This window comes from Equus caballus, chromosome 27 (assembly GCF_041296265.1).
Source record: "Equus caballus isolate H_3958 breed thoroughbred chromosome 27, TB-T2T, whole genome shotgun sequence".
Lineage (NCBI taxonomy): Eukaryota > Metazoa > Chordata > Mammalia > Perissodactyla > Equidae > Equus > Equus caballus.
Window position 1 is genome coordinate 19,301,667 of NC_091710.1, and position 26,604 is coordinate 19,328,270.

At 42.2% G+C, this 26,604-nt stretch overlaps 1 protein-coding gene across 13 annotated transcripts in view; it reads right to left on the reverse strand.

Annotated features, from left to right (window-relative positions):
* PSD3 (pleckstrin and Sec7 domain containing 3) overlaps positions 1-26,604 on the reverse strand; it is a 646,842-nt gene that overhangs the window by 454,590 nt on the left and 165,648 nt on the right. For 2 of the 13 annotated variants that reach the window (XM_070253285.1, XM_070253293.1), the window contains exon 1: positions 2,229-2,410. The exons of 5 other annotated variants lie outside the window; for them this stretch is intronic. Coding sequence is in view for 2 of the 8 variants with exons in the window: in XM_023630521.2 (XP_023486289.1) it covers positions 2,229-2,249 (21 nt within the window). In the remaining 6 variants the exon portion in view is untranslated. Of the gene's footprint in view, positions 1-2,228; positions 2,434-26,604 lie in introns of those variants that run through there. 6 more of the 13 variants (XM_023630521.2, XM_023630523.2, XM_070253281.1 and 3 more) reach the window with 6 other exon arrangements.

Genomic DNA, 26,604 nt, shown 5'->3' on the forward strand with positions numbered 1-26,604 from the left:
CCCAAGCCCAAAGAAACGCTCTTTTCATAATTGCCAAATGACAACATTACCTCAAGTATACCTCAAATAAGCCAGTCTGGAGGCCAAAGCACATACACATCTAAAGGAAAAAAAAAATCAGCTCTAAAAGTAGTAATGCCTTGGACATGTTTTTTTTAATGTAATACCAGGCTAAATCCCACTCGCATATTTTCCATCAGGGTTAGCAAACAAATATATAAATATCAAGCTTTTAGAAAGTGAATAGAGTCATTGATGGAAAGTATCTCTAAATTTTCCTTTTTCAATGAGCTGATTTTCTGTCTTATTTTATGCTTATTTCCAAATTCCCAAGACTTAATAACCTATAAAGATTTTGAAGGTATCCCATTTTTTTAATTGCTAGTATTTACTTTAATTAAAAGCAAAATTGAACCTCTTAAGTACAATGCACATAGTATAATATGTATTATTCTTTGGTAACAAATGAAGTTAACAGTATCAACAAAACTTTTTTTAAAGCCAACACACATTCAGATTTGCAAATCAAGCTTCTTGTTCATGTATCTTTAAAAATAACATCCAACTGTGGAATTTCACCTTAAAATAAGATTATTTTAGCTTTGCAGCTTTAATCATTCTCCCGCATTCAATAGCCAGGATAAGAGTGCTGATCCGTTCACAGAACATACAAACTTGCGAGACATTCAGAATGTGCAGCTAAGAGCACATTACTAAGTAATGCATATACATGTGTAGGCAAGAAACTATAAAATGCTAGAGCCAGAAGGCTCTGAGAAAACATCTATCCAATCCCCTCATCCTACAGAGGAGGAAGTTTTAGCTACACAGGTTAAATGATTTGCCCAAGACAGTGGCAAAAACTCACCCAGTCAGTGACAAAAGCTGCAAGCCAGATGTCCTACCTACTAGTCCAAGCGCTTTCCATGGTACTACTCTGCTCCTTTCAGTACAAAAAGCTTATATTAATGAAATATCTGACAAACAAGAGAAAATCATTTATTTTTAGCATGATTTGTGGATGGATATAAGAAATCTGTAGAAGGACATGCATCAAGCCACTAAAGATGGGTTGGGAAGGTGTTAATTTATCTTGCATTGTTTTGCTGCTTCTGTTGAGCATGTTGCATTTTTAAGTGCTGAAGACGAATTTAATGACTTTTTAAAAGAACATCTCTTGATTTGTAAATACTCTAAGAAAGGATGGTAAAGTATTTCTTGGAAGAAAGTGCATCTCCTTTCCTTCAGCAGGGAACAGCTTCCTTGCTCCCCAAAAAAGCGCGCCAAACCCTCCCCTTCAAGGTCCAGCTCCACACCCAGCTCCTCTGCAAGGTCCTCCCAGCCCTTAGGCCGGGCCGCCCCTTCGCCGGGGTTCCCGGGTAGAGCCGTGCAGAAGGCTCTCCCGGCGGAAAGCAAGCTCCCGACAGCAGAAATCCTGTCGTACTTCTCGCTACTGGGCCTTGCACGTATTCAGTCGTAGTTAACGAAATGAGGCATTTGTTCCCGAAATCCCATCTAGAGTTACCTTCCGGATCTCCCTCTTCCCCACACAGCACCTGGACCCACTCAGGAACCACTGGGGGTGGAAATCCTGGACCCCACTGTCGGGCAAACCAGGCTCCGGGAAATGAAGTCCTAAGGACCATTACATCCTCCGCCTACTGGGGTTTAGGACCCTGTGACCTCGAGGAGAGCGGTAAAGCTAACTCTCTTCTTCAGGTCGCCGACGGCAGTCTACACCCGCCTTCCGTAAGGGTTAACCTGTTTTTAAAAATCTCAGAACATCGCTTGCCAGTACAGCGGATAAAGTTAAATGCAGGTAAAACGGAATGACTGAAACGTCTTTAAAAGCGACCGAAGAAGCCCCCTCGTCTGTCCCTCACTCGGCCAAGTCGGCGTCTCCCCGACGGGGCCGCGACCGCCCTGACACGAGGCGGCGGGAGCGTGGCCGGCGGGGCCGCCGCGACGCCGCCTCCCCTCGGCGCGCAGAGCGGGCGCCGGCGCTCCCCCGGCTCCGGGGCACCGAGGGCGGACGGCCGCCGGGGAAGCCGCCCCGCGGGCCCCGCGGGCACGAGGAGAGAACGGGCCGAGGAGAAGAGCCGCCTGAGCCTAGGCGGGCACGGCCGCGAGGGCCCAGGGACCCGGGGACAGACGAGCGACGGAGCCAAGCGAACCGCCCTCGGCACGGCGCGCCCCGCGCCCCCGCCCGGCCGCTCCCCGGGCCTCACCGCGGCAGACCTTCCGTCCATCTTCCACCGCCCGCGCGCCGCCGGGGCCTCAGGGCGACCGCGGGCGGCCGGCCGCCGGCGCAGCGCGCTCTTTGTTGGGCGCCCGGACGGCCGAGCGCGGCGGGCGAGGAGCCCGGGCGGCGGCGGCGGCGGCGCGCACCCTGGCGGAGGCGGCGGAGGCTGCCCGCCCGCCCGCGCGGCCCCGGGCAACGACGAGCGAGGCGGCGGGCGGGGCGGGGCGGGGCGGGGGCGGGGCCGGCGGGCCGGGGGCGGCCTCTCGTGGGGGGCGGGGGCGCGGCGGGCGCCTGGGGGGCAGGGCGGGGGCGGCCTCCCGTCGGGGCGGGGACGGGGGGCGGGGACGGGGCGCGGGGGCCGGGGGCGGCCTCTCTTGGGTCGGGGGGCAGCTTCCCCGGGGGATGGGGGGCCTTGGGGGGGGCCTCCGGGAGGCGGTGCCTGGGGCCCACCCCGCCCCCGCCGCCACGCGCCCGCGCCCCGCCGGGCCTCCCGAGGGCGAGCGGGGAGCTGCCTGTTGCTTTGTCTTCCCCGCGAGTGGCTCCCAGCCTGGAGGGCGAGGGCGCTCTCCCCTCGGGCAGGGCCGCGGAGGGGAGCCCGAGTCGGGCGTCGGCTCGCGTGGTGCGGGGCCTCTTGCGTCGGCGTTGGGCTTTGCCTCTCCGAGGGGGTCCCGGGGGCCGGCGGTCCCGCCCACGGCGCAGTCCGGTCTTGGGCCGTCCCACCCGATGTGCGTGCCGGGGGACAGCTCCCTCGCTTTCAGTCGAGACTGCGGCAGACCGGTGCAGCAGAGACGGGCGCTGGAGGGTTGCCCCCACTGCGACGGGCGCGGGAGACCTGCATGCCCCGCGGGAAGGGCGGCGGAGAGCGCCCCTTCCGTTCAGCGCCCGCGCGGCCCGAGCGTGCAGGTGGACCCCGTGTGGCCAGCGGCGTGGTGGTCGGAGTATGTTCGTGTTACAGCCTTAACGTCACCAAGACCACTCTTACCTCTCGTGACCGGTAGAAGATGCCCCAATAAAGGGAAGGGATGACATGGCCAAGCTTTGAGTTGCGGGTGGGGATCAGGCTCCTTGGTGGCCCAAGGAGCCTGCCCACCAGGTCAGGATGCAGCGAAGCACATGAGTCGCCTACTGTTGCTCTGACTGCCCCGTTCACATCTATCAGCCAGCCAGTGGCACCCACCAGAGGAATCGGAACGAGGAAGTGGATGCATTTATAGAAATCCATTCCCACTTCTGAAAAATGACCGCAGTCCATGCTCCCTTTGCCAGAGCAGCAGTTTGGTCAAATGTGTAGGTTTTAAAGCACCCTAGTTACTCGGGCATATTTCTCCTTTATGGATCCTCCCTTCACTCTCGCAGAACGACCCAACGAAGACAGTCCCTGTGTGCCTGTTCCCAATAAACTACTGCCTTCCTCCAGCCTTGGTCTGTGATGATTTTGTTGGCAAAGAATCAGGAGTACAAAATGTAGTTGCTCCCCTGAGGCTTGACCACTGGCCTGGCGGCCTTTACCTGGGAAATTAACCAACAACTCATAAAGGAAAGTCAAGGATTTTAAGCTAAATCTGAAACTATATCAGCTATACTCTGACGTAACTATTCATATAGGAGGCAGTGTGGACCTAGGTTTACATGAGCTTGCTAGTTAAGGCACCTGGGAATAGACACCTATAATCTGAGCCTCTGTTTCATCAATAATAAAATGAGGATAAAACTACCTTATGGAATTGCTATTAGTATGACAAATTATGTAAAGTTCCTAGCCCATAGTAAATATTCAAGAAAGGTGCATCTCAAAACTTAAGCAACAGAAGTGTTTCCCATTTTCATCACAAAGGAAAGTTTTTTATTTTTTCTCCCTGAATCCAAAATATTTTAAGATTTTACTTACAAAGCTAGTCACATATATTAAATATTCATTTTTCCCACCTTAAATAATCAATTGTTGGAGATTCTGATCAGCAGAAATTAACCAGCGATACCACTTCTGAGTTGATAAAACCCAAAGCAAATCAAACAAAAGTTGACATTTCATTCTGCCAGCATGTGTTTTGTGTGTAAATATTTTGTTAGGCTTTTCAAAATATTAAAAGAGAGTAAAAATGCCTATTTCTGCTACTCTAGCCCCTAGAGATCCCAGAGCCTCCCCCCCACCAAATGATCACAACTATGCTCAAGTTCAGTGTCATAAATAATATACAATCATCCACATTGGCAAAAGGAGGAAGCAGGCACACAGGCCAGCTGAGGAGCAGCAGCCCCTAAAAAGAGACATGAGTTGGCCTGTTTTTATCCGATACCGTATGTCTCCCCGACCTGTGCCCATGAGCCTAGTGTGTGTGGTATGGAAAGAGAAGCCACAAAGTCCACAAGACGTCACATACTGGAGGTCAGAAGAAGAAATGAAAAGGCAGTTGAAATTCTCTCACTCATTATTCATGTATGCAGTTAATCCTTACTATTTCTGAAGGCTAGTTTGAAATACCAGCTTGTGGAATATTTATTTATTTTTTTGGTACAAGAATGAATATTTATTTAGAATGGAAAAAAATTTAAAACACAAATTTCTGAAAGTTGACAAATTCCACAAATTCACCAAATCCAGAAAAACCACATACTTTTATTAACTACCTACATAATATTTTTAACTTCCTAAAATACCTCTATAATAGTTTTCCTCCATGTGTTTTCGCTACATGCTCTTGATCACCTCTTTGAAATGACTTTTTTAAACAGTTTTATTGAGATATAATTCATATACCACACAACTCACCCATTTAAAGTATATAATTCAATGGTTTTTAGTGTATTTACAGAGTTGTGCGATCATCACCATGGTCAATTTTAGAAAATTTTTATCACCCCCAAAATAAACCCTCTACTCTTAGCAGTCACTCTTCTTTTCCCTCCAACCCCCTCAGCCCCTAGTAACCACTAATCTACTTTCTGTCTCTATGGCTCGGCCTGTTCTGGGCATTTCCTATAAATGGAATCATACAATGTGTGGTCTTTCTGTGACTGGTTTCTTTCTCTGAGTGTCATGTTTTCAATGCTCATCCATGTTGCAGCATGTATCAGAACTTCATTCCTTTTTCTTGCCAAATAGTCCACCACATGGATAGTCTACATTTTATTAATCATTTGATGGACTTTTGGCTTGTTTTCACTTTTTGGTTTTTATGAATAATGCTGCTGTAAACATTTGTGTGCAAGTTTTTGTGTGGATATTTTCATTTGTCTTGGTATATACTTAGAGTAGAAATCATGGGTCATGTGTAACTCTGTTTAACTTGACTGCAGAACTGTGTTCCATAGTGGCTACACCATTTTATATTTCCATCAGCAACGCATGAGGGTTCAAATTTCTTCACATCCTAACCAACAGTTGCTATTGTTTGTATTTTTTATTGTAGCCATTCTAGCAGGTGTGAAGTCAACCCTGGTGGTCTGGTGGTTAAGATTCAGAGCTCTCACCACTAGGGCCCAAGTTCATCTCCCAGACAGGGAACCACACCACCCATCTGTCAGTTATCATACTGTGGTGGCTGCGTGTTGCTGTGATGTTGCAAGTAATGCCAGCCATATTTCAAATACCAGCAGTGTCACCCATGAAAACCCTATGAATAGCAGCAGACCATTATCTAATATAGGTCTGGAAAGTGAGAAGATGGTGCAAAAAGACCAAGCATGGTTCTGCTCTGCTGTACACAGAGTTGCTAGGAGTCAGAATCCCCTTGATGACACTAACAACAGTGGGTGTAAAGTAGTAAGATCATTCTGTAACGTCGTTTTCCATGGGTGGAGTAGGCAAATAGTCCAGTCTTTTCTGTAGCATGGTTGATCAAAAGTTTTTTTTTTTTTATTGTTGGCATTTTAGAAAAGCTCCTGCCTCACATTCATTATTGAAAATAACATGTACAATTTTAGTGTGTTGTCAAATTTGGGAAGACTTCTCAAGTTTCTTTCCTATGTGAACTGTAGAATTTCAGGGCATTTCAAGTTTTGGGGGTTTTTTGTGTTTTTTTTAAAGAGGAAAATTGGCCCTGAGCTAACATCTATTGCCAGTCCTCCTCTTTATGCTTGAGGAATATTGTTGCTGAGCTAACATCTGTGCCAATCTTCCTCTGTTTTATGTGGATTACCACCACAGTGTGGCTTGATGAGCCATGCTAAGTCTGTGCCCTGGATTCGAACCTGCGAACCTCAGGTGCCAAAGTGGAGCTTATGAACTTAACTCCTGTGCCACCGGGCTGGCCCCTCGAGATTTTTTAAAGCAATGATTAATATTAAATGCTTCTCAAATGGAAACTAATTAACTCATTTTTATTAATGTTATGAATTTTGTTATTTTGTAGATGTCAGTTATTTCATGTCAAAAAAACAAAAAGAAAATTTTTTTCATTGTTCTATGGTTCGCTCCTCTTTATTATTTAAATTATCAAATAATCCAAGAGTCTTAGAATATGCACTTTTTAAAAAAAAGTTTTTATTTGAAATATACAAACAACTCTAACCTCTACAATATTTTCAATTAGAAGGCCCCTTATGTGTGCTTCAGTGCATAGATACGATGCTTTAAAAATCATATACCAACTGCATACTAACAATTGATATATTAGAATAGAGAACATTAAGTCTTATTTATTGTAGTATTCCTAGCTTCTAGCACTGGGCCTGGGCCATAGCAGGGTCTCAATATATAATTGTTGGATTGAAATTTTCCATTATCCAAGGTAGAAATATTCAACTTAAACATACAACAAATATTCACCTCAAATATACAACAACCTAGAATCGTGTTGTACTTGAATTTCAGTAGCCCAAGTGAAACTAAGAGGACATGTCTAAGACAAAATTCACTGTGACATTTGACTCTGCTGAATACTGAGTGGATGCTGGATGGCTAAGAGGACTGGGAGACAAGAAGGAAAGAGCAAAAATGTGGTTAGTGTGCTTAGGTAACTGAAAAGAGCAGAGAAGTGGGGAAGGACAGAGGAGGATGGGATCTAGCCCACCATGTGTAAGTGCCAGGAGATGTTAGGTCAGAGGTGATCTGGGGAACAGAGTGGACTCAACTCACCGTTTCCCCATGACCTAATATGTTAGGCTAAGTCTGGTAAGAGTAATAACAATATACACAAATAATGAAGGTTTCAGCTTATTTTTTATTATCTTTCATGTGGATAGCTATTCTTTCATTCACTCATGCAACAAATATTTATTGAACATTTACTATGTGCTAGGTGTAGTTTACTGACTAAAACAAAATATCCCTGTCTTCATGGAGTTTACAGCCTAATGAGATTGGGGAGACAGAAAATAAGCAAGATGAGTTAGTGTATATAAGATGTTACATGGTAAGTGTTTTAGAGAAAAATAAAACAAGGAAAGCAGATAAGGAGTAAGAAGTGCAGAGTGGAGGGGAGTGGATGGTTGCAAAGGGAACTCAGAGAGGGCTGCACTGAGAAGGTAAAATGTGAGTAAAGACCTAAAGGAGGTGAGAGAGGCAAGCCATGCAGATGCATGAGGAACTGGAAGTGCAAAAGCCCCGAGGGCTTTCCAGGTGTGTGCTGGCCATAGCAAAGAGGTCAGTAGGGCTGAGTGGTGAGAGAAATGATAGTAGGAGATATGATGTGTGGGGTCTTATAGGCCATTGTAAGGATCTGGGCTTTTAACTGACTTTGGAAGGTTTTGAGCATAGGAGTGGTATGATCTGATTGACGTTTTACTAGGATCGCTTTGTATGATGTGTTGGAAGCAGGGAGGTGAATTAAGAGGTTAATGCATTAATCTCAACAATCCAAGCGGGAGATGAGGGTCGCTTAGGCCCAGGTGGTAGTCAAGGAGGTGGTAAGAAGTGTCCAGATTCTGGTTATGTTTTGAAGGTTGAGCTGACAGGGTTTGCTGATGGATGGAGAGTGTAAGAGAAAGAGTCAAGGATGACTGCAAGGGTTAGGGGTGAACAGCTAGGAAGATGGAGCTGCACTAACTGATTGGGGAGGCCTATGGGAGGAGCAGGACTGGGCTGGGAGACCAGGCCCTCAGTTTCGGACGTGTTAAATTAGAGGTGCCTTTTGGATATCCAGAGGAAGCGTCGAGTAAACTGTTGGATGTGTGAGATCAGAATCGAGGAAGAGGTTGGTGCTGGAGCTATAAATTTGGGATTTAGAGTAAAGATCGTATTACATCCGTGAATCTGAATGAAATCACCAAAGGAATGGATAGTAAAGAGAGAAGAGGAGAGACCAGCACACTCCAGCTCAACACTAAGGAGGTAGGGAGATGAGTAAGAGCCAGCAGAGGACACTGAAAAGGAGCAGCCCGTGAAGGAGGAGGAAAACAAACAGAGGTTCTTTAATGGAACACCTCCAGGTCATTTTTACATGAAACTTTTTCCTCTCCAAAGTTTGCAATTAGCAGTTTTTCTTTTCTGCTCTCTCCCTACATCCTGCAATCATCACTTCTCTTTTTATCAACATGTTCTGTTATTTTCAAGAAGAATGGAAGAAAGTGTTGTATGCCTATAATTCTAGCAATTTCTCACTTTGTCTCAAGCTATGTTTTTATGCCTGATCTAGTTACTTATATTCGTTCACTAATTTTTTTGCAAAAATAATTACCTCTAGAATTAACTAAAAAGACATTTAATTAATATATAGGTTTCCAGGCTGGTAGAAATTTATTGTTTATTAATTAATTTGTGATTAATTTGTCTACTTTTTGTTACAAAAGAGATTAACTACCAACCACAGCTTGTTGGAATTGTAACAAGAAAAATCTAATGAAATCAATATATGCATTAGAACCAGGATGTTGAATAAGTTTCATTCCTGGTGTAGCCAAAACTGTCTTGCACGATGATCATTACTTTATACAGCAAGAGGAACTTTTCCCTAGCATTAAATGAAACTTTGGCAGCCTAGAAATTGTTCATCTTACTTATAGGTCCTCTAAACACAGTGTCAATTCAGTCATGAAATTGCCCAGTCCAAACTATCCAAACTGGATAGTCCAAACTTGACCTAGCATTATATCTTTGTCCCTGCTTAGCTGGAAGTATGCAGTGGCGAAGAGAGGGTGGGCCAGGTTCTCTGTTCCTGGTCCTGAGCCATACCAATGGGACCCAGTGGGACACCTTCTCTTCCTGCTGAGTCTCTCCCTCCAGCCCACCCTATTGCATAGACCCCAAGAAGGTAGACTCCAGGCCAACTCTCTTGCACGTGGCCAACATCTGGTCCACAAGAAACACATGCCCCTTGCTTCAGCAACTCCTGAAGTGCAGGCTGATCTCAACCACACAGCAGGGGCTGTCTGGCACCGCCCCTAAAGCACTGGTCAACTGTCTCACAGTTTCCTGGGAAGACACAATCTCCATTAGCTTTCTGGGGCATGAGGGAGGCCACCATCCTCAATGTTTTCCAGCTACAGGAAACAATTTCAAGTTTCTCTAAGGGGTCCCTTTGAAGTCCTTTCACTGGGCTTAGGGTTATCCCTCCCCCTCATCCATCCTCTTACATTTCTTAGCTTGAAAGAGTCATTGCATTTTGTTTTCTCACTATAAATGTATTGCACATAAATTTACATGAACATTTAAGTATATACGTTATGTATTTGACAAATAGAAATGGCAAGCAGTAGGATATATTGGAGTATATGAGGAAGCCATTTGGTGTAAACCTAATTTGGCCTGACTTTGTTTTTCCAAAAGGGCCTGACATGGCCATTGAGCATGCATTGTATATCTGCTTTAAGCATTTGCTATGGCAAGAACCAATGCCCTTAAGATAAAGGTGCAACTTCCCCCCACATTGGCATTTCCTTAAGGAGAAGCATCTTTCCTTAGACTAGGAACTGATTGCTGCGCTCACCTGTGACCACCCAGCTCACCTGTGACCACCCAGCTCGAGACAACAGACTTGCTTCCCGCTGCGCCCACTGAGACAGCAGACCTACTACCTGCTGTGTCCATCAATCGCTGTGCCGACAGAGCAGTCTCGTGACTATTGTAAAAGGACATTTCAATCATATGTGAAACATCCTCTTTGGGGGTATATATCCACTCTGTACACCCCACTTCTTGGGTGCCCTTTCTTCCTTCTGGAACAAAGGCCCCGGGCCATGGTCCTCACATATTGGCGCAGAATAAACTCACCCAAATTTTCATTTATAGATTGGTTATGGATTATTTTCGTCGACATGTTGTACCTCTGAACATAGACTTAATCACCTGCATCGTAGGTTCATGTTTGAAAGTGGTAATTCTGAAGATTGGTACCCTTGTGGCTAGATATCACTGAAAAAAATTCTACACCTACACCTGGCCCACCACAACCACCTTGTGAATCTGGAGGCACTTCATGTTACCTATTCTCATACCAGTCCTGTCCAATTTGATAACTACTAGCCACATGTAGCCATTTAAATTTAAAGGAATTAAAATTAAATTAAATAAAAAATTCAGTTTCTCAGTCTCTAGCCACATTTCAAACATGGCTAATGGCCTGCTATATTTAGGCAATACAGATGTAGGACATTTCCATCATCGGGGAGAGTTCTAGCGGATAGCACTGCCTCACACAGGGGTTGGCACATAGGAGGCACTGAATACATGACAAGTGACTGTTTGGTCCCAAGACATCATATGATTGCGCTGGTTTATTTTTCTGAGAATACAAAGCTTTTTAGTACAGTACTGTGTACTGACTCAACCATTAAAAACAAAAACGAAATCTTCATATAGATACATAGCTGCTTTTCTGTTTCACCCTTGAGAAACTATCTGTATCCTCCTGCCCCACCAGAAAGTGCTTTACCGTGAATATAATTGCTGAAAATATTTGGGAAAAAGTACCTCTTTCCCTCAAAAAACAAATCACTTTTTCAGAATTATTCAACAAATGAAAAGGAATTGTTTCAAAAGCAGTATTTGGATTGAAGGGGGATTCCGTATAAACATTTCTTTGCTGAAGTAAGCATTTCACTTACAATATTTTTTCCAGAGTAGGAATGACCTATGGAAATTACCGATGCCTGCGTGTGTTGGAATTGTAGAAGTACCTGGCTTTTCTCCAAGAGGACAGCATTCCCTAGTAACGCTGCTGTTCTGCATGAGTGATGAGGGGAGACAATGAAGAAGATCCCAGGGGCCTCCAGGGTGTTGAATGGGAGTCAGGAGACAGAGAGGGTCTCAGCTCACTCGCTGTCTAAGCCATTGGATGGCCCTTCATGTTCTTAGGACTCCATTCCTTTTTCTGTGAATGAGAAAGATTGGCCTTCCCACTTGCAAAATTCCAGCATTCTGGGATTTAAAGAGCTTTCAGTTAAAGCAGTCTTTATTTTCATGATCCTCACAGCCTTTCTGGCAAGTCTTTAGTGACAATGGTAAATCCCAGAAGTTGAATCTCTAAATGTTCTGAATTGTGACCCCAAGAAACTCAGACTAGACTACACTCTCCAGAGGGCACAGAACCACACCTTATTTGTTTATTTATTTTTTCTCCAGCACAGGGCATATTGCCTAGCACAGAAGAGGTGCTCAACAGTTGTTCACTGAATGCAGAAATGAATGAATGCTCTCCTTATCTGAGGTGGAAATAGCATATTGTTTAAGAATTCCTTTGATTTCAGTGGCTCAGCAGAGAGAAATGTTGGTAAACACTGTCAACCAAGTAGGTAAGAGGACTTTGAATGGAACTGTCATCACAAAATACATGCATTCTGAACTCTTACATTTGAAAATTTCTGTAAATTTAAATGTTTCGGAAAGAGAAATCTATCCATTCTCTCCCTATTCCCCATTAAAGACCCTCATTCTGGACATGACTGCTGAATTATGTGCAAGAGGTGACAAGTCCCTGGGGCTGGATTCTGGCAGAGTGGCTCTTTCTGAGTCACTTCACTTCTAAGTCCTGTGAACCCGGCTATTTCGGTCTATCCATTTGTCAGGAACACTGGAGAAAAGGCTTTTTTTCCTTCATAATCAGCTTTATTGAGGTACAATTTACATACTATCGAACTCACCAATTTTAAGTGTTGTGATAATGTGATTTATTATAAGAAATATATATTTGGTCTTCATCCCTGGTTCTGGCACAGAGCTCCAGAAACCCTTGGAATTTCCTAAGTGATGAGAGAATATAGGTGTCTTTTGTTATGTTAATGAGGTGACTTTTGGATTGCTCCTGAGGAGGGGGCTGGTTGCCAGCAGAGCCAGCCTTGTGATTAGAAGGTTGGAACTTTCAGTCCCACCCCCCTGACCTCCGGGGAAGGGAGAGAAGCTGGAGGTTAAATTGAAGACCCATGTTTTAATCAATTGTGCCTATGTAATGAAGCCTCCTAAAAACCGAAGAGGATGGGGTTCAGAAAGGTCCCGAGTCCGTAAACATGGCGATTCAGGGAGAGTGGCACGCCTGAAGAGGGCATAGAAGCTCTTTGCCCTTTCCCCATTTCTTGTTCTGTGCATGTCTTCCATCTGGCTGTTCCTGAGTTATATCCTTCTATAATAAACTGGTAATCTAGTAAGTAAACTGTTTCTCTGAGTTCTGTGAGCCACTCTAGCAAATTAATAGAACCTGAAGAGTGGGTCATGGGAACCTCCAATCTATAGCTGGTTCCATCAGAAGTCCAAGTGACAACCTGGACTTGCGATTGGTGTCTGAAGTGGAGAGGGAGGGCGGTCTAGCCTTTAGTCCCTTAAGGACTGAGCCCTTAACCTGTGGGATCTGATGCTATCTCCTGGTAGACAGTGTAAGAATTGAGTTGAATTGTAGGAACCCAGCTTGTGTCAGAGAATTGCTTGGTGATGTGGGGAAAAAACCCACACAGGTTGGAATTGGTGAACAGAATTGTTAAGTGTACAATTCAGTGAGCTTTGGCAAAGGTATAGAGTTGTGTAAATGACCACTATAATCAAGATATTTCACCCTTTCCCCACCAAAAAAGTTCCATGCCTTTGCAATCAACCCCTCCTTCCAGACCCTGGATGCTACCAATTACTGACCTTTGCTGTCACTATAGTTTGCCTTTTCAAGAATTCCATATACACTCATGTGCCACATAACAACATTTCAGTCAATGACTGACCACATATATGAGGGTGGTCCCATAAGATTAGTACCATATAGCCCAGGTGTGTAGCAGGGTATACCGTCTATGTTTGTGTGAGTACACTCTATGATGTTCACACAACGACTAAATTGCCCAAAGACACAGTTCTCAGAACAAATCCCCATAGGTAAGTGACATATAACTGTAAATGGAATTATACAGTATGAAATCTTTTGTTGTCTACCTTCTTTCATATAACATATACTTTTAAGATGCATCCATGTTTTTATATGACTCTGTAGTTCATTCCTTTTTATTGTTGAGTAGTGTTCCATTGTATGGATATATAATTTGTTATCCACCAGTTGATGGACATTTGGATTGTGTTCAGTTTGGGCTATTACAAGGAAAATGTTATAAATATCTATGTTCAAGTTTTTGTACGTACATATATTTTTTCTTGGATAAATACCCAGGAATGGTATTACTGGGTCATATGGTTAATGTATGTTTATTTTATTTTATTTTTTCAAGCTGCCAAACACTTTTCCAAAGTGGTCATATTATTTTACATTCCCATCTGCAACATATGAGAGTTCCAGGATTCTATGTTGTTGCCAACATTTGATAATATCAGTTTTTTTAAGTTGTTGGCCTTTTGTGTGTGTTGTGGTGTCTCATTGTGGTTTGACTAGCATTTCTTAATGGTGAGTGATATTGAGCATCCTTTCATGTGCATATTTTCAATTTGTATGTCTTCTTTTGTGAAGTGTCTTTTGCCCATTTTAAAAAATGGATTCTTTCTGTCTTCTTATTATTGAGTTGTAAAAACTCTTTACTTATCCTGGATACAAGTTCTGTAGAAGACATGTATTTTGTAAATATTTTCTCCCTGTCTTTGGCTTGCCTTTCAATACCTTAAGTATCTTTGGTGAGAAAAAGTTTGTAATTTAAATGAAGTCCAATCTACCATTTTTTTCTCTGATGGTTTGTGTTTTTTTGTGTCCCATCTAAGAAATCTTTGCCTAACATAAGTCACAAATATTTTCTCCTATGTTTGCTTCTAGAAGTTTTATAGTTTTAACTCTTGTGTTTACTTTATGACTTCATTTTTATATATGGTATGAGTTACGGGTCAAGGTTGCTTTCTTCCCATGTGGCTATCCAGTAGGTCTAACACCATTCTTGAAAAGATTATCTTACCCCCATGTAATTATCTTGTCGAAAATCAATTGAGCTTATATCTATGGATCTATTTTTGACCTCTCTTTTCTATTCCATTGACCTATGTGTCTATCCCTACATTAATACACAGTCTTGATTATTAACTTAATAGTAAATCTTGAGATGGGGTAGTATAAGTATTTCAACTTTTTGTTTTTCCTTTTCAAAATTGTTTTGGCTCCTCTAGGTCCTTGGTATTTCCATATAAATTGGAAAATCAACTTGTCAATTTTTTTAAAAATGCCTAATAGGATTTTGATTGGGATTGCATTGAATCTACAGGTCAATTTGGAGAGCACTGACAATGTCAACAACACTTAGTCTTCTGAAACATGAACATGTCATATAAATCCATTTATTTAGGTCCCCTTTGATTTCTTTCAGCAATGTTATGTAGTTTTCAGGGTACAGTACTTGTACCTATTTTATTAGATTTATACCCAAATAGTTCATGCTTTTTTATGCAATTATAAATGTTACTATTTTATTATTTATGCTTTCAATATTTTTACTGTTAATATGAAGAAACACATTTTATTTTTGTATATTGATCTTATAGCCTGTGATCTTGCTAAACTCACTTATTCTGCTAGTTTTTAAATAAATTTCATATGATTTTCTATATAGCTAATCATGTCATCTGTGAACAAAGAGAGTCTCCCTTCTTGCTTTATTGTACTGGTCAGGCACTTTAGTAAATATTGAATAAAATTGATATGAGCAGATATCCTTGCCTAGCTTCTGATCTTAGGGGGAAAGCATTTAGTCTTTTCCTATTAAGTATGATGTTAGCTATAAGTTTTTGGTAGATGCCTTTTATAAGGCTGAGAAAGTTTCCTTCTATTCCTAGTTTATTGAGAGTCTTTTTTTTTTCTTATCACAAATGGGTGTTGAATTTTGTCAAAAGCTTTTTCTGCATCTATTGAGATATTCAATATTCATATGTTTTCTCTCTTATGCTGTAATTTTGGTGAATTATATTGATTGATTTTCAAATGTTAAACCTACCTTACATTCCTGAGATAAACCTTGTTTGATCATGGCATATTATTGAATTAGTCTGCTAAAGCAGCCTTAACAGAATACTACAGAATTTGCAGCTTAAACAACAGAAATTTATTTTCTCACAGTTCTGAAGGCTACAAGTCCAAGATCAAGGTGCCGTCATGGCTGGTTTCTAATGAGGCCTCTCTTTCTTGCTTGTAGTCACCTTCTCGGTGTGTCCTCACATGGTCTTTCCTCAGTGTGCACACACTCCTGGTGTAGACACCAGTCTTATTGGATTAGGGCCCCACCCTTGTGACCTCATTTAACCTTAGTTACCTCCTTAAAGTCCCTATCTCCAAATACAGTTATATTGGGGGTTAGGGCTTCAACAAATGGTTTTTGGGGTCGCACAATTCAATTCATAACAATTATACCTTTCATACCTTGCTGGATTCAATTTGCTAATTGTTTTTACTATTATTACATCTATGTTTATGAAGGATATTGGTCTATAGTTTGTTTTCTTGTAATGTATCTTCCTTGTTTGAGTATCAAAGGAATGGGGTATTTACTGCAATGCCATCTGGACTTGGAGTTTTCTTGTGAGATGGTTTTTAATTAAAAATTCAATTTCTTAAAATATATATATAATTATATGTAATAATATCTAAAAATACATACATATATAATATATAATTATTCAGTTATCTATTTCTTCTTGAGTGAGCCTCTAAAGAATTTGTCCATTTTATCTATGTTGTCAAAATTATTAGGATAAAGTTTTTCATAGTTTCCTTATTATGCTTTTAGTATCTCTATGATCTCTAGTTATGTTCTCTCTTTCATTCTCGACATTGGGCATTTGTGTCTTGTCTCTATTTTTTCCTCATCACTTTAGCTAGAGGCTTGTCAATTTTATTGATCTTCTCAAAGAATCATTTTTTTGTTTCATTGATTGTCTATATTGTTTTTCTGTTTCCTGTTTTATTGATTTCTGTCTTTATTGTTATTGTTTTCATTCTTCTGCTTACTTGGATTTAATTTGCTTTTTCTAAGGTTGCTTTTCCTAAGTTCCTAAGGTTTCAGCTTAGAAAGAGCTTAAGCAAATGGCAAAGAAAACAGGGTAGATTATAAGTTCATACTCTTGAAAGGTAGGAGATGGGGCATCCAGACAAAAATATGAAGCCAACATCTGACAGAGAGTATCTCCAGATTCTGTCAATATTCCCCCAACACACACACAGACACACACACACATACACACTGCAGAATAATGCACTTTCTCCCTACTCAGTATTTATCCTCTCTACCCCCATATCAACTAACCTTCCACTGCTCTTTCATCTCTAAATTACCCAAACAGAAGAATGTCACATGCTAATTGTCACAACCTTGGAGGACAACCCTAATTTTGCTTATGAAAATGTACCTGGATAAGCTGCTTTCTCCTTCAGGTCCCTCTTCTTCAACTCATTGCTAAATACAGTCGTACATCGCTTAGCAATGGGGATATGTTCTTAGAAATGCGTCGTCAGGCGATTTTGTTGTTGTGTGAATATCATAGAGTATACTTACACAAACCTAGATGATACAGCCTACTGTACACCCAGGCTATTTGGTATTAATCATATTGGACCACTGTCATATATGCAATCTGTCCTTGACCAAAACATTGTTATGCGGTGCATGACTATATGGCTCATTGCTATAGAGTACTATGGCAGAAACAATAGTATGTGTTTGCCAGACCATTTTAATTTCTTCCTAGGCACATTAGGAGCACAACGTTTCTTACCCAAATTGTATCTAGGGGGCCATGTTACTAGTTCTGGTCAATGGAATGTCACCAGAAGTAATATATGCCACTTCCAGGCCTGCCCCCTAAAATCTCCAAGAAATCCTCCATGTTCTCTTCCCTGTTTACTGGAGAGATGCCGGTGCCCAGGGCAACCAGAATGTTCACCAACACACATTCTGTGAGGTAAGTGAGAAATAAGCTTATATTGCATTAAGCTACTGAAATTTATGCGTTTTTCTATTAGAGCGGGAACATTGCTTACATTGACTAATACCTAGCCCAAACTACACACAATCAAGTACCAATGACAAGCATATTGTTTTGAAAGCTGTAAGAGAATTCTGTTGTTCAAAGGTATGTGAATCACGTATCCTGAAAAGTTTAGTCACATTTGCCGTACTACTTTTTGGAGAAAAATTGCAGCAGGGAACAGGGTAGTAATATAACAAATTTAAAGTCATTCTATTATCTACTCTACTGAATTGACCTTTGTTGTCAACACAATGATGTCAAGAACAATCTGAAACAGTACTAAACACATAATAGGTTAGGGTATTCCCGTCCTCCCCGCAAATGGACTGAAAAGCTCTCCAATAAGGAGATTTAGGATGAAAGGTCATTAACAACAGTGCATTAGACTCATAGTGCAGTTGGATGCTACTTGTGAGGAAAGTGGGTGACATTCTGCTGACAGACTTGTTTCTGCATGTTAACTAAATAGGGGTGGAAAAATAAAACCATGAGCCAAAGACTCAGCTTTATAGACAGAACTAAAAGGGACACTAGAGATTATCTAACTCAATCTCTTTATTTTACAGATGAGAAAACTCTTTTATAGATTCTTGGCACAAGTCACAAGACAATTGTTTGAGTTAACTCATCATAATATTTTACCTTGAAAATTTCCTAACTGGAGGGAAACAGTGGTGGCCTAGTGGTTAAGTTTGGTATGCTTCCCTTCCGTGGCCCAGGTTCAGTTCCCGGGTGGAACCACCCCACTCCTCCATCAGTACCTATGCTGTGGCAGCAGCTCACACAGAAGAACTAGAAGGACTTACAACTATACAACTAAGTACTGGGGCTTTGGGGAGGGAAAAAAAAAGAGAGAGGAAGATTAGCAACAGATGTTAGCTCAGGGCGAAACTTTCCCACCAAAAAAAAAAAATTTTCTTATTGGACACATCCCACAATCTGCTCTACTTTGGAGAAATGATCACCTTCCTCAGAGAGTCCCTTCTGCCACTCAGCAGGACTGGGGAAGGGGATGCTCAGGCTACTGGACGCCTGGAGGGAGGGGATCAACAGAGGATGCCAAACCTGAGGCCAGTGAGTCCTAGCTGGTCATTTTACTCTAGTCATTGTCTTCATTTGTTAACTGAGTTACAAATAAAAATGCTGTTACCTTATATAAAAGACATTAAAATTTGTAGAGCAATTTTTATTTTTAAAAAATCAAGATTTCATTGTCTTACACTGCTCCTCCCCACATCATAAATGAGATGTGGTTTATCTATCCCTTTGATACCTTTTATATTAAATATAATATTTAGAAAGACAATTGAAAGCCAAGTTGATTTATTTTGTAATTGAAGCTATATTGGTCTGCTACTGGATTTTTTCAGGTAAGAAAATATTTCCGAAGAAATTATTAGTAATTTGTAGTTGATGACTATTCAACATTCAGGTCAGAGTGTAGAACTCGCCTCTCATTTTGTTGTGAATATATATAAGTTGAAAATGCCCGTATTATTGCTGAAGAACTTCTGAAACTATTAACTTTAAGAAGGAGGGCTACTTCAATGCTCTACAATTTGTCATTTGGTAATAATGACACATAGATGCCAGACCCACACACCACAACAGGAACTTATCTTTAAATCCATTTTGTTCAGGAAAAGGACTTTCTACGTGATTTAATTACACAGTATTTTAATAGATAGAGATACATGATCATCACATTTTTGGATATGAAGTTGCTTTCCCCTTTAATTTTTTCTCATTTGTGGTTTACCGTGGAAAGCGCCCATGCTGGACCTGCTAGTTTATGCTGCCTACACCGTTACAGCGCTTCAAGTAAATGATTGATTCTAGAATGGCTATCTGTTAAAGGACATTTTTCTTTTCTCTTTTATTACCTAGTTTGTTCTTCAAAGCCTAATTTTTCTTCTCGCTAAAGAGTAGTGTTCTCACTGCATTTGAAGGATCTGTATAGATGTAAGGCTTGAAGGTAAAAGTCAGGACAGATTTTAAACCTCTCTTCTTTCTTTCTCCACTTTGTGCTCTTCTTTTCCCTCTGTTTTCTTTCTCCCTTCTACTGTTTACATCCACCCTTTACCTCGCCTTGGTTACCGCCCTAGGATTCAATATTTCCTTCTCCTTTGGCTCCCACCCAGCCTAAGATCCTGAGAGCAGGTCATTCGCAGCCTGTTGTCATAGTGACAGCCACACTGCCAGGAGTCACCATCTCATGAGTGGTTGGGATGAACCTGACACCACGTCCCACAAACAAGCCCATACTGTGTGGATGGATCTCAGCAGCTCTATGCAGACGCTTAGCAACTGGGCCAGAGCTGTCATCATACAGGGTTGTTAGAGAGAAAGAAAGAAAATGATGAGAAAGTCCACAGTGTTTAAAACCTAGATTGGTTCATTGCCTGCCACTGATAGAGGAGTCAAATAACAAGGTAAAGATAGATATAAATGTTTAGGGAAATGTGGCTATAGACAGAGAACATTCTGGAAATTAAGGGAATTAATTTGTCATTTTAGAACACGATGAGCCACATACTTAGGGAAACTAGTTGGAAAAAAATCTTCATTTGAGGGGCTGGCCCCGTGCCCGAGTGGTTAAGTTCGCGCGCTCCTCTGCAGGTGGCCCAGTGTTTCGTCGGTTCGAATCCTGGGCGCGGACATGGCACTGCTTGTCAGAACACGCTGAGGCAGCGTCCCACATGCCACAACTAGAGGAACCCACAACGAAGAATACACAACTATGTACCGGGGGGCTTTGAGGAGAAAAAGGAAAAAAAAAATAAAATCTTTAAAAAAAAAAAATCTTCATTTGAAAAAAACCTAAGGGGTCTCAGAGGAAAACCTGGCAGAGACTGAACAGTCGAAATTAGTCGATGTTTTTCCCAGAGTTAAGGGTAGTTCAGAGAACAGTCTGCAAGGGAAAGGTTTGCTCCATATAATATCACTTAACCAATAATATTGTCACAAACATAGGTCCTCCAAGTGTTACATTATAACAAGCATCCAGTGTAGAAAAGGATGAAGAATGAAAATAGAAGTCCTTCCTCCTTACCCTCCGAAGTCATGGAATCATATGGACCTGGAAATCATCTATTTCAACCTCACCCTCAAAGCAGGAAGCCCTAGATAATACTGGAACAGGTGGCCATACAGTTCCTGCTTCAGTACTTCCGGTGACAGAGAAGCGAGTCATTGCCTCACAAAGCAGCCCATGCCATTTTTAACAACACTTTGAAGAAAAACCCTCTACTAGTAAAGATCTAACACTCACACACCGCTCACTGTGTACCAGGCACAGGCCTGAGCGCGTTCTCAGTGCGTTAGTTTGGTAATCCCCGCACCACCGTATGCAACAGGCCAGTGGTTCAGAGCAGGTAGCCTGACCTGCAGCAAGGACAGGGTCTGGATTGAGGCCACTCTGTTTGACTCCAGAGCATTTGCCGTAACCACTATGCCACGAGGCCTCAGATCACACTTGGCTTCCTGTAGTTTCCACTGTGCACACTGGTCTGGACACCAGAGGACAAACCATCACTCAAATTCCTCTTCCACTCTGTAGCCCTTCAGACACTTGAAAATGGTGATTGTGTCATCTCCCCGCCCTTCCAGCACAATTTCTCTCCGTACTTAATTCAATGGCAAATGTTTTGAAGCCTCTTTCAGTCTGAGGACCCTCTTCTCAGGATGGGTACCCAGGAACAAACACAATAGACAGCATATAAACAGAATAATAAGTACAGAGGAAATTTTCATTTTTGACTATTAGATTCAGTAAAGGAAAATATTTTATGGGTAGCAAACATAAAAATTATCTCTATAATATTTGTTATTACATGTATTTGTGTACTTGCAAATCTTTTCATTACTAACAGAAATTATCATTCTAAACACATTATGGTGCGACATAATGATGATTTATTGCACAAACCGAGTTTTGTTTCAGGAGCTAAGAACAAATTTGAAGGATGCAAATATTTCTATGCATCTACATTTACTACCATGGCAACCAATTAAAATAGGTTTTCCTAATTAATTAGTTGTTGGTAAAGTACTATGAAGATGAACGCTGCTATTAATAGATGCACAGTGTTTAGGATTAATGCTAGTGTTATTATTGTAAATGGTAAAGTGTTTGTGGCCAGAATAGACCAATTAATTAATTTCCCATTAACAGTAATAATTTCATCATTGAATTAGGGAGAGAATTTTTTTAAACTTTTATTGCCTCTTTTTTTTAAAACAAATTGTCTAGTCTCTCTTTTATGCTTCTCTTGGCCACATCTGAACCAACTCACATTATACACTCAGGCAGAAGAGAAAATTAATGCATATAGGGATAACCACAGTTTCCTGATGAAAAAGGAGTATCTTCTGTTGGGGGGGTGTCATGTTCCAATACCACTGCTGGGCCTTTTCTTTTCCTAAAGCTGAACGAAGGAAATGGAGATTGCCAGGAGTTCAGAGCTGGAGCAATTACCACATCATCTACCAGGAACTATTTCCAGAAATGGCACAAAGCATTGTTTGTGAAGAGCTTTAGATCCCCTCAAATCTTGTCAACTTTCCCTAACTCCCCCAAATGCTTATGCAATCAAAGTGAAAACAGTGGCTTGCCATGCAGGTGCAGCTCCGTGACAAGCTCCCCAACCTTCCCCTCCAAACAGTTGCCCCAAGTCTGTCCTAGGTTGAAATTTTGGAGCTGCCACTGCTCCTTTCCTGCCTGCCTCCCGCCAAGACCTTTTGAGTCTCCAGGGACATCTTCTAGCTGAGCTGCTATCCTGGAATTTACAGTTAGGAAGATCCACCAGAGGTCTTTCTCCAGCTCCCTGCATTCTAACAGATAAGGTATTCTACAGATGAGGAGACACAAAGTTCAGAGGAGCTGAGCTCAGAGTGCTGGGCTGGCCTCCGTCGGGATTGTGGTCGGGTTATGGAGCTGGCATTGGAAGTCTTGTCCACAGGTAGCTTAGAGATCCAGGAACCTCTGGCTGGGTCCATTTAAATGTGTTAAACAAATTACCTCATTGCCATTAATTGAAATGTCCTCTTTCACATGATGGCGATGAGTGAATGCTCAGGCCTGGGCTCCCCTTTAGTTAGTAGCTCACCCCAATACCAGCCGAGGGCCAGAACACGCTACAGGTGGCAAGAAGGATGAGCATAACTTCAATATTTCCCTTCCTCTGAATCCCTGTGCTTTCATGTTGCAACTCTCTAGGACTGACCCTTTTAGCAGTGTCTTAACCTCTTTAAAAGCCCCTGTGCTCTAGCCTCTCCCATTGCACATTGGAATTTACCTATCCTGGGGGCTGTCTTATGTGACTAACAAAGGACTCTTGTAGACAAGACATGACCAGTGTCTCCATTCCCAGGTTATGCATTTGTGGTTTAAAAGAATCCTTCAATCTCTTACGCCTAAGGAGTGACTGAAACTGCAATTTCAAGGGCTATGGCAGATCAGCGGGGAGAACTTTCTGTGCCGAAGAATCTAACCTGAGGAACAAAGGTCTGGCTTGCAAGATATCAAATGAGATACTGTTCAAATACAGCTTATATGGAACTGCCTGCTGGAAACGCTGTGGAGGGAATTCAGGTGACATTGGGCCAATGGCCCTTCAGATGATTTCCAGGCCTGAGATTCTAAAAAGATTGTGTCGAATCAATGGCAACTTGATTCAATGTTCATCAGTGGCAACTTGGAGAGGCTTTCTGATGGCATGCTGTACAGATCTATCCTTAGCAATGAGCAGTGCTTATCAAACTATAGCACGTCAGAATTGTTGGGATTGTCAGCCAACATTTAGTCTTGTAAGATAGACTCAAAAGCTCTTAACAAGCTGGGACCATGGACTGATCTAACAAGGTGACATTGGAATAGAAGTCTCTTCATCAAAACATCCATATCTCTTCTTATCTCTATAATCATTCTGTGCTCCTGTCTCAAAATCTATCTTATCTTCCCTAAAACTAAACCCTGTGGCTAAATTTGTGATCCTTCTTCCCTTCTTTGGGAACTTTGTTCCCTCAAAAGAAGTCTTCCCTTGACCCTGCTAATTTCCCAAATTTATATCTCACCTTTCTCCTTTCTTTATATTGCAAACTCTTATAAGAGAAATAATATCTAAATTTATTGAGCAGTTACTATGTACCAGGTACTGGGCAAAACAATTTCAATGAATTACTTCATTTATTTCTCATAACACTTTTATGTGATAGATTTTTATTTTATCCCTATTTAATATATGAGGCAATAAGGCCTAGAGAGATTAAAAATCTTGCCCAAGGACATACAGCAAATGCTGAAGTCTGGATCCAAATCCAGGGAATTGAATTGCAGAGCTCCTAACTACTAAGCCCTCATCCTCGTTACCTCAGTCCCCTCAAGCTGACCTTTTACGTCTCACTGCTGAAACCGCATGTCCTCCTGCCTAGTCCTTGTCCTGCTTGACCTTTCCTTGGTTGACTTTCTTTCTTTTTTGACTTTATGAAACCACCTGGATCCTTTTTTCTCCACAAACTTCTTCCATATGCAAAGGATCTGGCCTTTGCCTTCTTTTTTTCCCTCTTCTCTCTTTTCCTATTTTTTTGCTCCTTATCCACCCTTGACAATCTCATCCTTTCCCGCAGTTTCAATTACCAAGTCAATCCTATCTAAGCTCATTTCTGAGTTTCAGTTTTGATATCTAACAGCACATGACATCTGAATCTGAATAACCCAGTAACACCTCAGATTTAGCATGTTCAAAGCTGAATTTATCATTTTACCTTTATCATCTTATCCAAAATCCAACCTCATCTCCTTCTGCTAACTCAGATGAGATGGTGTGATGTTGTGGAAAGAACACAAGCCAGGGAAATCAGAAGACATAGATTCCAGTCCAAGATATACTGGCCGCATGATCCTGAGGTCATCATTCAGCCCTTTCTCTAGAGTAAGGGGTGGACTGGATGATATTAGATGCCTTCCAACTCTATGGTTCCTACAACTGCTGACGTCTCACTTCCATCATACTTTCAATTATCCAGGGATGGAATTCTAGGGTCATCTTTCACCCCACATAAATTCAGTCTTGAAGTGGAATGAAATTTTTTCTAACAATTAATTTATTCATTCTATCAACATATATTTATAGGATACCTACTATGTGACAACACTGGGAAACTCAGTGGAGAATGAAAGAGATAAAGTCCCTGCCTCGTGAAGCTTACAGTCTAGTGGGGGAGGATGACAACAAACATCTGCAGAAATAAACATATTAAATAATATAAAGGAGCAAGAAGAGCTATAAAGAAAAATAAAGCGGGTCAAGGGTTTGCGAGTGACTTGGCGGGGGGGGTCTATTTTAGTTAGGGTGGTCTGAGGAGAGGATATTTGAGAGCTGATCTGACTGAATGAGGGAATGTGCCATGCAAAACTGCATGGGAAGAGCCCTTCAGGAAGAGGAAGCAGAGTGCAAAGGTCATGAAATCGGAATAGCAAGAAGACTCGCGAGATGAGTGCAGAGCACTTAAGAAGGAGAGGAGCAGGAGCTGTGGGCAGGAAGGCTTGGGGGCCTTAAGGCCATGGTAAGGGTTTAGATTTACATTTTAAGTGTGGTGGGAATACCTTAGAGGATTTTAAGCCTGAGAATAACTTGGCCCGATTATATTTGATAAAGATTACTTGCTGCTGTGTGGAGACTAGATCATGGAGGGGAGGGCCAGAAAAGAGTGATGGTGGGAAGACCTGTTAGGGCTCAGGCAGCCAGGTAAGAGATTGTGGTGGCTGGGACCAGAATATCACTGCAGGTGCTGAGCTTGCTGAATAAGCTACCTTGTGAGGAGCTACGTCCCTTATTCCTGGAAGTATCCCAGAGTAGAGGAGATATCAGAGATGTTGTCTGTAAGTCGTGCTTGGACCACCCGGTATGTAAGGGTTCTTTAACTCCAACATTCGAACGCTGTGAGACTTCACCTCATTTTATGTAGAACCTGACTTATTTACCTTTTATGTGGCCCCCTACATCCTGTAAGTCAGAAGCCAAATGGGAAAGGCATGCACTCAGAGAAGGACAAAGTTAACTGGAGCTGGTCTAGCTAATTATCCCACCTTTAGGAGCTCATGGGACCCTCAAGGGGTAGAGTGCACAGGCATCATGAATGTGCCCCACTGCACGACACTATTTTAGTTATCTCTACGTAGTCAGAGTCCCTGCAGCCTGAAATTCATGGTAAAAGGGATACAAATTTGTCAAGATTAAATGAGAGAATGTATGTGAAAACCATCAAACTATAAAGTTCTATAGAAATCTAAGTTACTATTCTTTATTTAAATGAAATTCAGTACCAAAGGTGTTACAGGCTCTTAACATCAGCCCTGATATCAGTTCCCCCACATTGTACCTAGCGTATATGGGGTTAAAACCAAAACCCACCACCCCCTTTCCTGCTTCTCTAGCTCCACTCATATGTAAATACCTGTTTCTTTAAACTTGGACTATTTGAGCTTTACAACTAAATGGGAGTTACAAATTGTTAAAAGCCCAGGTGGCCTGGAGTTGGAGGCGCACTAAAGTTTAGCTAATCATGTGCCCTTGAGTTTGCCGGGAAAGCCGCTGTCTCAAGAATATCAAGGAGCGGAGGCTTCCCAGACCTCAACTCCTCACTCCCGGCGCTGGAACCCACCTCAAACAGGAAGACGAGACAAGAGACAACGGCGAAGGATGCCCACCTGCCATCCTCCTATCTCACCCTCCCCCCCCACCGCCTTGCTGCAAGCAGCCTCTCAAGGCCAAACGCAGGCTGGTGGAAAAACACCGACCTGCACAAGCTACATGCGCCCCCTCCCCTACCCAAAACCCCAAATAAAAATCCCTACCCGTTCCTCATCGGGGAGCTAGCAATTTTTGAGGCATGAGCCCTTGCTTTGCTCCCTGTGCCTGGCATAGTAAAACCTTTCCTCTTCCACTCAAGACTCTGTTCTCGTTATTTGGATTGGCATCGGGTTCAGAGACCGAACTTTCGTTTACAAAGGTACAATCAAATATTTTCTAATGTGCTCTGTCACTTTGCAAAGCTG